This window comes from Ahaetulla prasina, chromosome 2, assembly GCF_028640845.1.
Source record: "Ahaetulla prasina isolate Xishuangbanna chromosome 2, ASM2864084v1, whole genome shotgun sequence".
Taxonomy (NCBI): domain Eukaryota; kingdom Metazoa; phylum Chordata; class Lepidosauria; order Squamata; family Colubridae; genus Ahaetulla; species Ahaetulla prasina.
Window position 1 is genome coordinate 27,451,815 of NC_080540.1, and position 12,628 is coordinate 27,464,442.

At 46.1% G+C, this 12,628-nt stretch overlaps 1 protein-coding gene and 1 pseudogene across 1 annotated transcript in view; one reads left to right on the forward strand and one right to left on the reverse strand.

The window, feature by feature from the left end:
• Positions 1-1,970: 1,970 nt before the first annotated feature.
• On the forward strand, positions 1,971-7,541 carry LOC131190449 (hereditary hemochromatosis protein homolog; annotated as a pseudogene).
• LOC131192579 (major histocompatibility complex class I-related gene protein-like) overlaps positions 5,755-12,628 on the reverse strand; it is a 34,022-nt gene continuing 27,148 nt past the window's right edge. The window contains exon 6 of the mRNA XM_058171830.1: positions 5,755-8,832. Coding sequence (XP_058027813.1) covers positions 8,698-8,832 — 135 coding nt within the window. The 3' untranslated portion in view covers positions 5,755-8,697. The remainder of the gene's footprint in view (positions 8,833-12,628) is intronic.

Below are 12,628 nucleotides of genomic sequence, written 5' to 3' on the forward strand. Positions count from 1 at the left end.
CTTTTGTTGGCAGGGTGATGTCTCTGCTTTTTAGTACGCTGTCTAGATTTGCCATAGCTTTCCTCCCCAGGAGCAAGCGTCTTTTAATTTCTTGGCTGCAGTCCCCATCTGCGGTGATCTTGGAGCCCAGGAAAATAAAATCTGTCACTACTTCCATTTCTTCACCATCTATCTGCCAGGAATTGAGAGGGCCGGATGCCATGATTTTAGTTTTCTTAATGTTGAGTTTCAAGCCAACTTTTGCACTCTCCTCCTTCACCCGCATCAAGAGACTCTTCCTCTTTCCAGGTTCTTCCAAACACTCCCTATCTTATTCCTACCTGCAAGTGTCAAAGCCCAGCCAGGAGCTCCCCCAGTGTCTCTCCATGGTTCACCTGGATGAGGAGCCCATCGCTCGCTATGACAACCACACCAGGATGTTAGAGCCTCTGGTGCCCTGGATGAAGAGGGTGGAAGTGAAGACCTTTCTGGACCCTGAGTGGGTGTTCAGGCTTGACCTGGAGAGTGTGCAAAAGCTCCACCCCCAAAATGAAGGTGAGCAGGCAGATTCTTCCCTTCAGCCACGAATTCACTCTCAATTCTCGCCTTCCACATCCTGTCATTTCAACTATCAAGCAAAGGAACAATTTCTCAGAGATCGTGGAATGGAAGCAGAATGACCCCTCAAACACACACACACACACACACACACCTCACAAAGACTGGGCAAAGCAACTATGAAACCAACCACACATGCATTGCAGGAACCAAATCCAAATGCCAGGAATTCTTTGTCTCTTTTGGTCGGCGAGGATGCAGAGATAGCAATGTGATTTTTTTTTTTTTGCATTTATATCCCGCCCTTCTCCAAAGACTCAGGGTGGCTTACACTATGTTAGCAATAGTCTTCATCCTATTTGTATATTATATACAAAGTCAACTTATTGCCCCCAACAATCTGGGTCCTCATTTTACCTACCGTATAAAGGATGGAAGGCTGAGTCAACCTTGGGCCTGGTGGGACTTGAACCTGCAGTAATTGCAAGCAGCTGTGTTAATAACAGACTGTCTTAGCAGTCTGAGCCACCAGAGCCCCCCCTTCTTGGGGAGGGGGGGAATAGAGAAAGAAAAAAACCCATTCTTTTTCTCCCCCCCCTCCTTTAAAGGGCATTTCTGCCTCTATTTATTTGTGAAACATTTTTGTAGCTCCTAACAGTGAAATTCGTGTCTGCTTCATCTAGAAAGAAATCTAAGCTCCTGGCGAGGAGGGGGGCGAGAAGGGAGTGCATGGGGGAAGGGGGGGAGGCATCCCCACCTTTTCCAATCTCATTGAGTTTCTACTTCAGGGCTTCACACCTGGCAGGCGGTATTGGGCTGCGAACTCAGGGAAGACGGGAGCCAAGAAGGCTATTTCCACTATGGCTACGATGGGATGGACTTCATCAGCTTCGACAAGGTGACCCTCAGATGGGTGACAGCTCAGCCCCAGGCCCAGAAGATCAAAGAGAAGTGGGAGGATGATCCAAGGTGGTGCCAGGAAAATAAACACTTCCTGGAGGAGACCTGCATTGTCTTGATGAAGAGATACCTGTCCTATGGGAAGGAAGCTCTTCAGAGGACAGGTGAGTCCATTGGAGAAAAAAACCTGGGGAATCTCTCTAGGCTGGACATTTGAGGATGCAGGTAGGGAGGGAGGTCCTGTTTTGGGGGAAAGCCAACCTTGTGTTGCTCCTGGCTTCCCAGGGGGTTCTAGCATGTCTAACCTTTGAAGCCTACTAGACGTTCAGGAGAGAAGCAGAGAGAGTGAGACAGGCCAAGTCACATTTCCTGCTCAGAAATCACTTTGTTTCTTGGTTTTTGCAGAGCCCCCAGTGGTGAAGGTGACCCACAAGACCGCCAGGGACAATGTGGAGGTCCTCATCTGCCAGGCCTTTGGCTTCTACCCCAAGGAGATCCAGGCCACCTGGACCAGGGATGGAGAGGCCTGTATCTATGAGACCCTCCCTAGGAATGTGGCCCCCAACTCAGATGGGACCTATTATGTCCGGGTTAGTATTGAGATCGACCCCAAGGAGAGGGACCATTTTCGATGTCACCTGGAACATAAAGGCTTGCAGGAGCCCTTGGTGATGGCTTTCAAGGAGGAGCCCGACGATAAACAGCAACTTCCAGGTAAGTAGAAAAGAATTAAGCACCCATGTTGGAAAGAATGAGGGGGAAAATGTTCTCTCTCTTTTTTTTTTAATTTGCATTTTATATCCCGCCCTTCTCCGAAGACTCAGGGCGGCTTACACTATGTTAAGCAATAGTCTTCATCCATTTGTATATTATATACAAAATCAAGTTTTATTGCCCCCAACAATCTGGGTCCTCATTTTACCTACCTTATAAAGGATGGAAGGCTGAGTCAACCTTGGGCCTGGTGGGACTTGAACCTGCACTAATTGCAAGCAGCTGTTAGACCTGCATTAGTCTGTTGAGCCACCAGAGGCTAAACCAGCTTAGTTCTTGAGTTGCAGAGTAAGAAATATCCCTGTGTCCTTCTGATAGAGCCTTCTGCTGAGATGATGCTAATGACAGAGCATCTCTGAGAGATGCAGGGTGGATTCCCTCCTTGCCCCCCACCCCCATTCCCAAGCTTCCAGAAAGACCCATTAGGGCTTCCAGAAAAAGCTATATGGCTCTTGGCTTCTATATGGCTAATGGCTTCCAGAAAGCATCATTGTGAATATTTTTTTAAAATTTGCATTTATATCCTGCCCTTCTCCGAAGACTCAGGGCGGCTTACAATGTGTTAAGCAATAGTCTTCATTCCATTTGTATATTATATACAAAGTCAACTTATTGCCCCCAACAATCTGGGACCTCATTTTACCTACCTTATAAAGGATGGAAGGCTGAGTCAACCTTGGGCCTGGTGGGGCTTGAACCTGCAGTAATTGCAAGCAGCTGCTGTTAATAACAGACTGTCTTACCAGTCTGAGCCACCAGGGGCCCTGTGTGAGCTGTAAGGGAAGGAAAAATGGTGCAGCAGCAGCAGCCAAAAAAGCCGATACTTTTTTCAATTGATGTCAGGGTTCCAAGTAACACCCGCAACGAAATCCAACTCCCAGGCTTGCGATTCCTCAAAGCTAACTTTTATTAGAGATGTCATTTTGGCACATCTGGGAAAACCCGAATCTGAGAGCTTCCGGGTTTTCCTCACCCAAAAGAAAGTACAAGCCCTTGCCCCAGGGGTGAAATGCTCCCAGTTCGGACCGGATTGGGCGATCCGGTAGCGATGGGAGCAGGTAGTTCGGAGAACCGGTAGCAAAAATCGCTGCCCCTCCCCACCTCCCATGCCTCGCTGTTCCTCTTCTCTGTCCCTGAAGCACTTGGTGGTGATGTAGCTGCAGTGATGGGATTCAAATAATTTAACTACCAGTTCTCTGCCCTAATGACCAGCTGGGTAGGTGTGGCTCGGTGGTCACGTGACCGTGTGGTCATGTGACCAACTCAACGTCACTCACGTTGATGGGTGCTTCTCCTTAACTGTAATAACGGTTAACCAGAGAGGCGGTTTTTGTAAGCAGGGCCATAAAGATTAGTCTAGAAAGAACATCAGAATGGTTCTTTCCTGCCTTCCTTACAGGATTAGCCCTGTAATGTGAAAAAAAACCACAAAATAAGATTTCTTCCAACAACCAGTTCTCTGAGCTGCTTAGGAAGTTAGCAACCAGTTCTCCCGAATAGGTGCGAACTGGCTGAATCCCACTACTGTATAGCTGCAAACGGCCTTAAATGACTGCCGCAGCACTTCAAAGAGCCACACTACAGCTGATCAGCGCTGTAGGCAGCTAGTAGACCGGTGCCTCTATTTTTATTATTTATTTATTTATTTATTTTATTTAATTTTTATACCGCCCTTCTCCCGAAGGACTCAGGGCGGTGTACAGGCATAATAAAAACCAGCAATACAATATACAAATTTAAAATCCCATTTAAAAAACTTATTTAAATTAGCCCAATGATTAAAATTTACTCTACTAAAACCCCATTTAAAATTAATAAATTTAAAATTTAAAATCCCAATTTAAGCCAGCCCCGCGCGGATAAAAAGGTGAGTCTTGAGTTCGCGACGAAATGTCCGAAGGTCAGGAATTTGGCGTAAACCCGGGGGAAGCTCGTTCCAGAGTGTGGGAGCCCCCACAGAGAAGGCCCTTCCCCTGGGGGCCGCCAGCCGACATTGTTTGGCGGACGGCACCCTGAGAAGTCCCCCTCTGTGGGAGCGTACGGGTCGGTGGGAGGCGTATGGTAACAGCAGGCGGTCCCGTAAGTACCCAGGTCCTAAGCCATGGAGCGCTTTAAAGGTCGTAACCAACACCTTAAAGTGCACCCGGAAGGCCACAGGCAGCCAGTGCAGTCTGCGCAGGAGGCGGTGTTACATGGGAGCTACGTGTAGCTCCCTCTATCACCAGCAGCTGCATTCTGGACTAACTGAAGCCTCCGGCGCACTTCAGGGGAGCCCCATGTAGAGAGCATTACAGTAATCCAAGCGAGAGGTAGCAGGCGCATGAGTGACCGTGCATAAGGCATCCCGATCAAGGAAGGCGCAACTGCGGACCAGGCGAACCTGGTGGAAGGCCCTCCTGGAGGCGGCCGTCAAATGATCTTCAAGCGACAGCCGATCATCCAGAAGGACACCCAAGTTGCGCACCCTATCCTTTGGGGCCAGTAACTGCCACCAACAGCCAGCCGCGGCTGCAGCTGACTGAATCGGGGTGCCGGCATCCACAGCCACTCCGTCTTGGAGGGATTAAGTTTGAGCCTGTTTCTCCCCATCCAGACCCGTACAGCCTCCAAACACCGGGACAGCACTTCAACAGCTTCATTGGGGTGGTCCGGGGTGGAAAGGTACAGCTGAGTGTCATCAGCGTACTGCTGGTATCTCACCCCGAAACCACTGATGATCTCACCCAGCGGCTTCATGTAGATGTTGAACAGCAGGGGCGAGAGAATCGACCCCTGAGGGACCCCACAAGTGAGGCCCCTCGCGGTCGACCTCTGCCCCCCTGTCAACACCGAAGGTAGACCGGTGCCTGCCAAAAAGAAAGGCACTTGGTAGACCGGTGCCTCTCAGTAAAAGGCAATTGGTAGACTGGGACCTCTATTTTTAAAGAAGGTAGACTGGTGCCTCAGTAAAAGGCAATTGGTAGACTGAAGCCTCTACACGACTTCGAACTAAGGAGAAATTTCCTAACTGCAAAAGCAATCAACCAATGGAATAGCTTGCCTTCAGAAGTTGTGGGTGCTCCATCGCCGGCTTTCAAAAAAACCCTGCCTAATCATTTGTCTGAAATCATATAGGGTCTTCTGCTCAAGCAGGGGGTTGGACTAGAAGACCTCCAAGGTCCCTTCCAGCTCTATTATTGTATGTTCTAATCAGATGATTCTCCTCCTTTAGCCAGAGAGAGATTTGCTCTGCTGGGGACCACCCTTGTTATCCTGGTGCTGCTTCTGATGATGCTCCTCCTGAGACGTAAGTGAACTGGAAATACCCTGGTGCTGATGGGTGCCAGGACCCCCTCCCACCCCCAAAAAAACCCTCCCCATAAATATCCAACAGTTTTTTTTTTCAAAAGGCAACTGGACTTTCTGTTGTTGTTGTTGTTGTTTTATTATTTTTATTTATTGTAATTTGTCAAACAAAAAACAAAATAGGAATAATATAAAAATACAATGACAGGGATGATAGGTACATTAGTGCACTTATGCACACCCCCTCTAAAGTAAAGGTAAAGGTTCCCCTCACACATACGTGCTAGTCGTTCCCGACTCTGGGGGGCGGTGCTCATCTCCGTTTCAAAGCCGAAGAGCCAGCGCTGTCCGAAGACGTCTCCGTGGTCATGTGGCCGCATGACTCAATGCCAAAAGCGCACAGAACTCTGTTACCTTCCCACCAAAGGTGGTCCCTATTTTTCTACTTGCATTTTTTACCTGCTTTCGAACTGCTAGGTTGGCAGAAGCTGGGACAAGTAATGGGAGCTCAGCAGTGGTTGGGTTTCAAATTTTTTTACTACCGGTTTTATGGGTGTGGTTTGGTGGGCATGGAAGGGTAGGATACTACAAAATCGCCATTTCCTCCCGATCAGCTGGGACTTGGAAGGCAGAGAATAGACGGGGGCAGGCCAGCCAGAATTTTTACTACCGGGTCTCTGAACTACTCAAAATTTCCACTACCAGTTCTCCAGAACTGGTCAGAACCTACTGAAACCCACCTCTGGAGCCCACCCCATTATGCGGCACTAGGGATTCGAACTGCTGAACTGCCGACCTTTCGATCGACAAGCTCAGCGTCTTAGCCCCTGAGCCACCGTGTCCCATACACTCCCTCTACTAACCACTTAAGTATGCTGTAAGGTCCACGGAAGTCAATTTGTGGCTCAAACTGTGAATATTTGTAGCTGAGACAACTGAATCAGGTACGGCATTCCAGACGTTGACACCTCTATTACAAAAATCGTATTTTTTTACGGTCAAGTTTAAAACGATTCACATTTAGTTTAAAGTGGTTGTTCGCACACGTATTATTGCGATTAAAACAGAAAAAGTCATTTATAGATAAAGATAAAAAGGGCCGTAATAGCTTAGGCTGTTAGTAGCCTGTTATTAGAACACAGTAATAATAATAATAATAATAATATTTTAATTTGTATACCGCCCTTCTCCCAAAGGACTCAGGGCGGTGAACAGGCAGATAAAATACAAATACACACAATAATTAAAAACATCCCTTAAAAAACTAATTTAAATGCCCAAATGTTAAAATAACATACTCCCCCATAAAATAATTTTAAAAACTTTAAAAACCCATCAAATAAAGATAAAAATCAGGCTAGTCCAGCCATACGAAATAAATAAGTTTTAAGTTCGCGGCGAAAGGTCCTAAGGTCAGGTAATTGTCGAAGTCCGAGGGGAAGTTCGTTCCACAGGGTCGGAGCCCCCACAGAGAAGGCCCTCCCCCTGGGGGCCGCCAGTCGACACTGTTTGGCTGATGGCACCCTGAGGAGTCCCTCTCTGTGGGAACGTACCGGATGATGGGAGATAGAGGCCAGCAGTAGCCTGCAATTACTGCAGGTTCTAGTCCCACCAGGCCCAAGGTTGACTCAGCCTTCCATCCTTTATAAGGTAGGTAAAATGAGGACCCAGATTGTTGGGGGGGGCAATAAGTTGACTTTGTAAATATACAAATAGAATGAGACTATTGCCTTATACACTGTAAGCCGCCCTGAGTCTTTGGAGAAGGGTGGGATATAAATGTAAACAAAAACAAAAAAAAGCATTACTATGGACAATTTTGTATGCAATACCTAAATCTGACCGCAAGTGACGCAGTTCCAAGTTATCCAAACCAAGAATTTCGAGCCTAGTAGCATAGGGAATTTTATTGGGTACAGGAGGGTGCAAAGCTTTTCTCATAAAGTATTTCTGAACCTGCTCAATTTCTTTGAAAGCGTTTCACATCTAATCCAAGAAACTTCTTCTTCAATTCGAAGTTCAGTTCTAAGCTTTCGCTCCAGTAAGGAGCACCCACCAAATCCTAGGGGTGAGATGTTAGCCCTGTTTCAATATTTGAGGGTCTGCCAGAAAGAGGAAGGAGTCAAACTATTCTCCAAAGCACCTGAGGGCAGGACAAGAAACAAAGGATGGAAACTAATCAAGGAGAGAAGCGACTTCGAACTAAGGAGAAATTGCCTAACAGTAAGAGGAATCAAGCAATGGAATAGCTTGCCTTCAGAAGTTGTGGGTGCTCCATCGCCGGCTTTCAAAAAGACCCTGCATAATCATTTGTCTGATAGGGTCTTCTGCTCGAGCAGAGGGTTGGACTAGAAGACCTCCAAAGTCCCTTCCAGCTCTAGTATTGTATGTTCTTTTTGGCCGAGAAGCAAAGCATTTTCAAAAAAAAAAAAAAAAAGCCAAGAAATTCCAGTTGCTTTTTTTGGGAGTAGGGGAGTACTATCGGGACAATCGGGCCTCTGGTGGCTCAGACTGATAAGACAGTCTGTTATTAACAGCAGCTGCTTGCAAATACTGCCGGTTCAAGTCCCACCAGGCCCAAGGTCGACTCAGCCTTCCATCCTTTATAAGGTAGGTAAAATGAGGACCCCGATTGTTGGGGGGGCAATAAGTTGACTTTGTATATAATATACAAATGGATGAAGACTATTGCTTGACATTGTATAAGCCACCCTGAGTCTTTGGAGAAGGGCGGGATATAAATGCAAATTTAAAAAAAATGGGTGAAGACTATTGCTAACATAGTGTAAGCCGCCCTGAGTCTTCGGAGAAGGGCGGGATATAAATGCAAATAAATAAATTTAAAAAAACCCCTCACCTGGATGATTGAGAATCTCTATAAATATCCTGCCATAAAGAGTCAGACGGGAAGTAACCATTTCATTGTACAAATTTCACAGTCTACACCTGCCTTCCTGGAATTTAGATCAAAGGACCGCCTTATCAGCCTGCCCGTTAAACCAAGCAGGAAACAGAATCTTGACAAATCCGAGAGTACAGAAGTTCTCCAACTGCCACTTTTAACGACTTGATTTATGAAAGCAGAATCCTTCTGTAGTTTCTTTCTCTGAGCTTTCAACCACTCTGGGCACCTCCGTCTCTTCTGCAATTGTTTTCTTAAGAAGCATCTCTTCCCCTGGTCTGCAAAAGTCATCCATACATTTATTTACACAACCTTAACAAGGGAGTTATTTTTGCAATAGCTGTAGCTTGGTTGTAGACTGAAGACGAAGGTTCGTTCTCCGAACTTGTGAGTTGGTTTCTGTGGGAAACAGAAACTACAGAGGGCATGCTAACCTGTGAAGAAAACACATTGTATAATAATAATAATAATAATAATAATGTTTTAATTTGTATACTGCCCTTCTCCCGAAGGACTCAGGGCGGTGAACAGGCAAATAAAATACAAACAGAAACATACACAATAATTAAAACAACCCTTAAAAAACTGATTCAAATTTGCCAGAAAATTTAAAATAACATTACACCCCATAAAATTACAGAAATTTAAAACCCATCAAAATTCAATTAAAATTTAAAATTTAGAATTTAAAATCAGGCCAGTCCAGCCATATGAAATAAATAGGTTTTAAGTTCGCGGCGAAAGGTCCTAAGGTCAGGTAGTTGTCGAAGCCCGAGGGGAAGCTCGTTCCACAGGGTAGGAGCCCCCACAGAGAAGGCCCTCTCCCTGGGGGCCGCCAGTCGACACTGTTTGGCTGACGGCACCCTGAGGAGTCCCTCTCTGTGGGAAAGCACCGGACGCTGGGAGATAGAGGCCGGCAGTGGACGGTCCCGTAAGTAAATATTGTATATATTTCTAATCTCACGAGCTAGGCAGAAGCTTGAGAATTGTACCTAGGAGCTAGGATCAGAGGTCTTTGCTAGGCTAGAAACCTAAATTAACCAGAATTTGATATGATAGTTACTCTAGAGATATGATAGTTATTCTAGAGACAACCCCTAGGAACTAGGACCATAAAAGGAAATTTGTAAATAAGGGCAGGGGGAGAAAGAATTAGAGTAATAGGAGATGTAATCAGGGGCAGTGATAATGTATTCACTTTAGACCAGTGATGGCGAACCTTTTCAGCACAGAGTGCTGAAAAGATTGCACGGAATGTCACATGCATGCATGTGCGCTCATCAGGGCCGTGCCCCTGAAAAGCCGAACTTCCAGGTTCTAGAACGCATCCGCGCCTGATGATCAGCTGGCCAGTGCGCACTTGCAGGCCGGTTTTTGGCACTGCCACGCACATGAAGGGATCTGTCGTGTCCCACTCCCTCTCCGACGACCGGGTCTAGGAAGTCTGTATCAAGCGTGGCCACGAAACCTCTGCAGCTTTGCCAAATTCCTTTTAGATTTCTCAGGGCAGGCAGGTATCCAAGTTGTGACTTCAGCAAATGACTTTGCTTGACTCAAAGTTGCTTGACTCAAGCTGATCCTTTATATAGGCCGTGGGGTGTGGCTCCATGACTCAGCACTTATCCAGGCCTGCTTCTCCCTTCCTTCTGCTGACGTCGCCTCTCAAATCTCCAGAAGCGGGGATCCGTCCACTGTGAATTCCCTTCCTCTGGATCTGCTGCCGGTAATTCTAGCACGTGGCTGGCTCCCTGCTCACACGCTGTAGGAGTGAGGTTTGTTTGTTCATTCCTGACATTCTGTCTGGGCATGGGGCCAAGGCTGGTGGCTGGTGGCTGGAGGCATGACAGGCCGTTCCTCTTCATTATCAGACTCTGAATCTGATAGCAGGCCCGGGAGGTGACAGGAGGGGCCCGGCTGAGGAGAGGAGGGAGGGCGAGGCACAACAGGATCATGCCCTGGAAAAGCAGAACTTTCAGCTGGCTGGCGCGCATGCGCACACCGGTTTTTGGCACTGCCACATGTGCAAAGGACAGCTGATTGTCATGCGCGCATGCGAGCCAGAAACCCAGAAGACAAACAGGCAAGGCCTCATATTCTGAGAGACCTGGCTTCACCATCATGGCTTTATATGCTTCCGATAGGTTGTGATGGCCTGAGTACTAAGCCAATGAGGAAAAGGTGGGAGGCAAATTTATAACGGCAATAGGGAATATAAGGAAAACATATTAATGACTTAGGGTGTAACTAATATACCTGCATGTGTGTGGTTGGACACCCTCTTTGCAAAGTCGTAAATAAAATGACCATTGTTTTCTCTTGGGAGTTTTGGCCTTGGTTTGGCTGGTGTTTGTTTATTTCAAAACTAGACAACGAACCTTAACAAAGGAATTATTCTGCAATAGCGGCTAATATCTGTAGCTCGGGTGTAGGATGTGGGTGAAGGTTCATTCTCCAAGCTTGTGGGTCGGTTTCCGAATGTTTCATTACCATTCTAGGTAATGTCTTCAGCGGAGTTGAGGGAGTTAACTCTATAAACTCTGCTGAAGCTTGGTAACAAAATGTTTGGAGAACCAATTATTGTTCAGAAGGTTAAAACACTAGAGCATTTTCTTCTCTATGAGACCCACCCCCTATTATCTAAACCATCCTTCCCTTTTATATTTCCTCCAACCTTTGAAAGGACAGGTTTTACAACAAAGAATAATGAATAATGAATGAATAATGAATAATTTAATTTCTATACCGCCCTTCTCCCGAAGGACTCAGGGCGGTTTACAGCCAGGTAAAAACACAATAAATATATAAATAAATATATAGCTAAAATCGATTTTAAAAAACCTATTCAATTTGGCCCATTAATTAAAATACACATTAAAACCATAAAAAACCCCATTAAAATTACTAATAGTTTTTAATTTTATGCCAGTCCTGCACGGAAGAATAAATACGTCTTCAGCTCGCGGCGAAAGGTGTGGAGGTCAGGGAGCTGTCAAAGTCCTGGGGGAAGCTCATTCCAGTGACCTTTGTGTGTTTGTCATTCCAGGAAATCTGCATCCTTCCCCCAAAATTGTCACCTAATCAGATCCCCTGCATTCTCCCCATCACAATTGCCCAGAGGCAGGGGTGAAATCCAGCAGGTTCTGAGAGGTTCTGGCAAACCGGTAGTGGAAATTTTGTGCGGTTCAGAGAACCGGCAGCAGAACTTTTGAGCAGTTTGGAGAACCGGTAGTGGAAATTTTGAGCAGTTCGGAGAACTCTTAGCGGAAATTTTGAGCAGTTTGTATATTATGTACAAAGTTGACTTTGTATATAATATACAAATGGATGAAGACTATTGCTTAACACAGTGTAAGCCGCCCTGAGTCTTCGGAGAAGGGCGGGATATAAATTCAAAAAAAAACAAAACAGTAGTGGAAATTTTGAGCAGTTCGGAGAACTCTTAGCGGAAATTTTGAGCAGTTTGGAGAACCGGTAGTGGAAATTTTGAGTAGTTCGGAGAACCGGCAAATTCCACCTCTGGCTGGTCCCAGAGTGGGGTGGGAATGGGGATTTTGTAGTATTCTCCCCCTGCCACACCCACCAAGCCACACCACGCCCATCAAGCCTCACCCACAGAACCGGTAGTAAAAATAATTCGAATTTCACCACAGCCCAGAGGATATAAAAATCTTCATTTCTCCTTTGTTCAAGGTTTTTCTTCACGCAGAGTGGATTTAACAGCCATGGAATAAAGAGCTGGCAATTTCTCGTGGGTGCTCAGCTTCCCATTTCAACCTTTTTTTATAACAAATGTGTAGTTTAACTATTTTTGTACTTTTTCTATTTTTATACTTCTTCAATTTTGGCTTTTATAATAAAAGTTTGTCATGTCAAAAATTATAAGGCCATGCTAAAAGCTCGTGTTTTCTAATAATGTTTGAAATCAAGAAATGGAGGCAGGGATGATCTTGGTGGCGCGGTGGTTAGAATGCAGTACTGCAGGCAGCTTCTGCTGACTGCCGGCTGTCAGCGGTTTGGCAGTTCGATCCTTACCAGCTCAAGTTGACTCAGCCTTCCATCCTTCCAAAGTGGATAAAATAAGGACCAAGGTTGTTGGGGGCAATAGAATGACTCTGTAAACCGCTTAAAGAGGGCTCTAAGAAGAAAGCCTCCATCCAAAAGGGTTTCGCTGCTGGGCACCTCATCAGTGGGGTGGGGATCTCCATCTTGCCCTCCAAAAACCCCACCTAA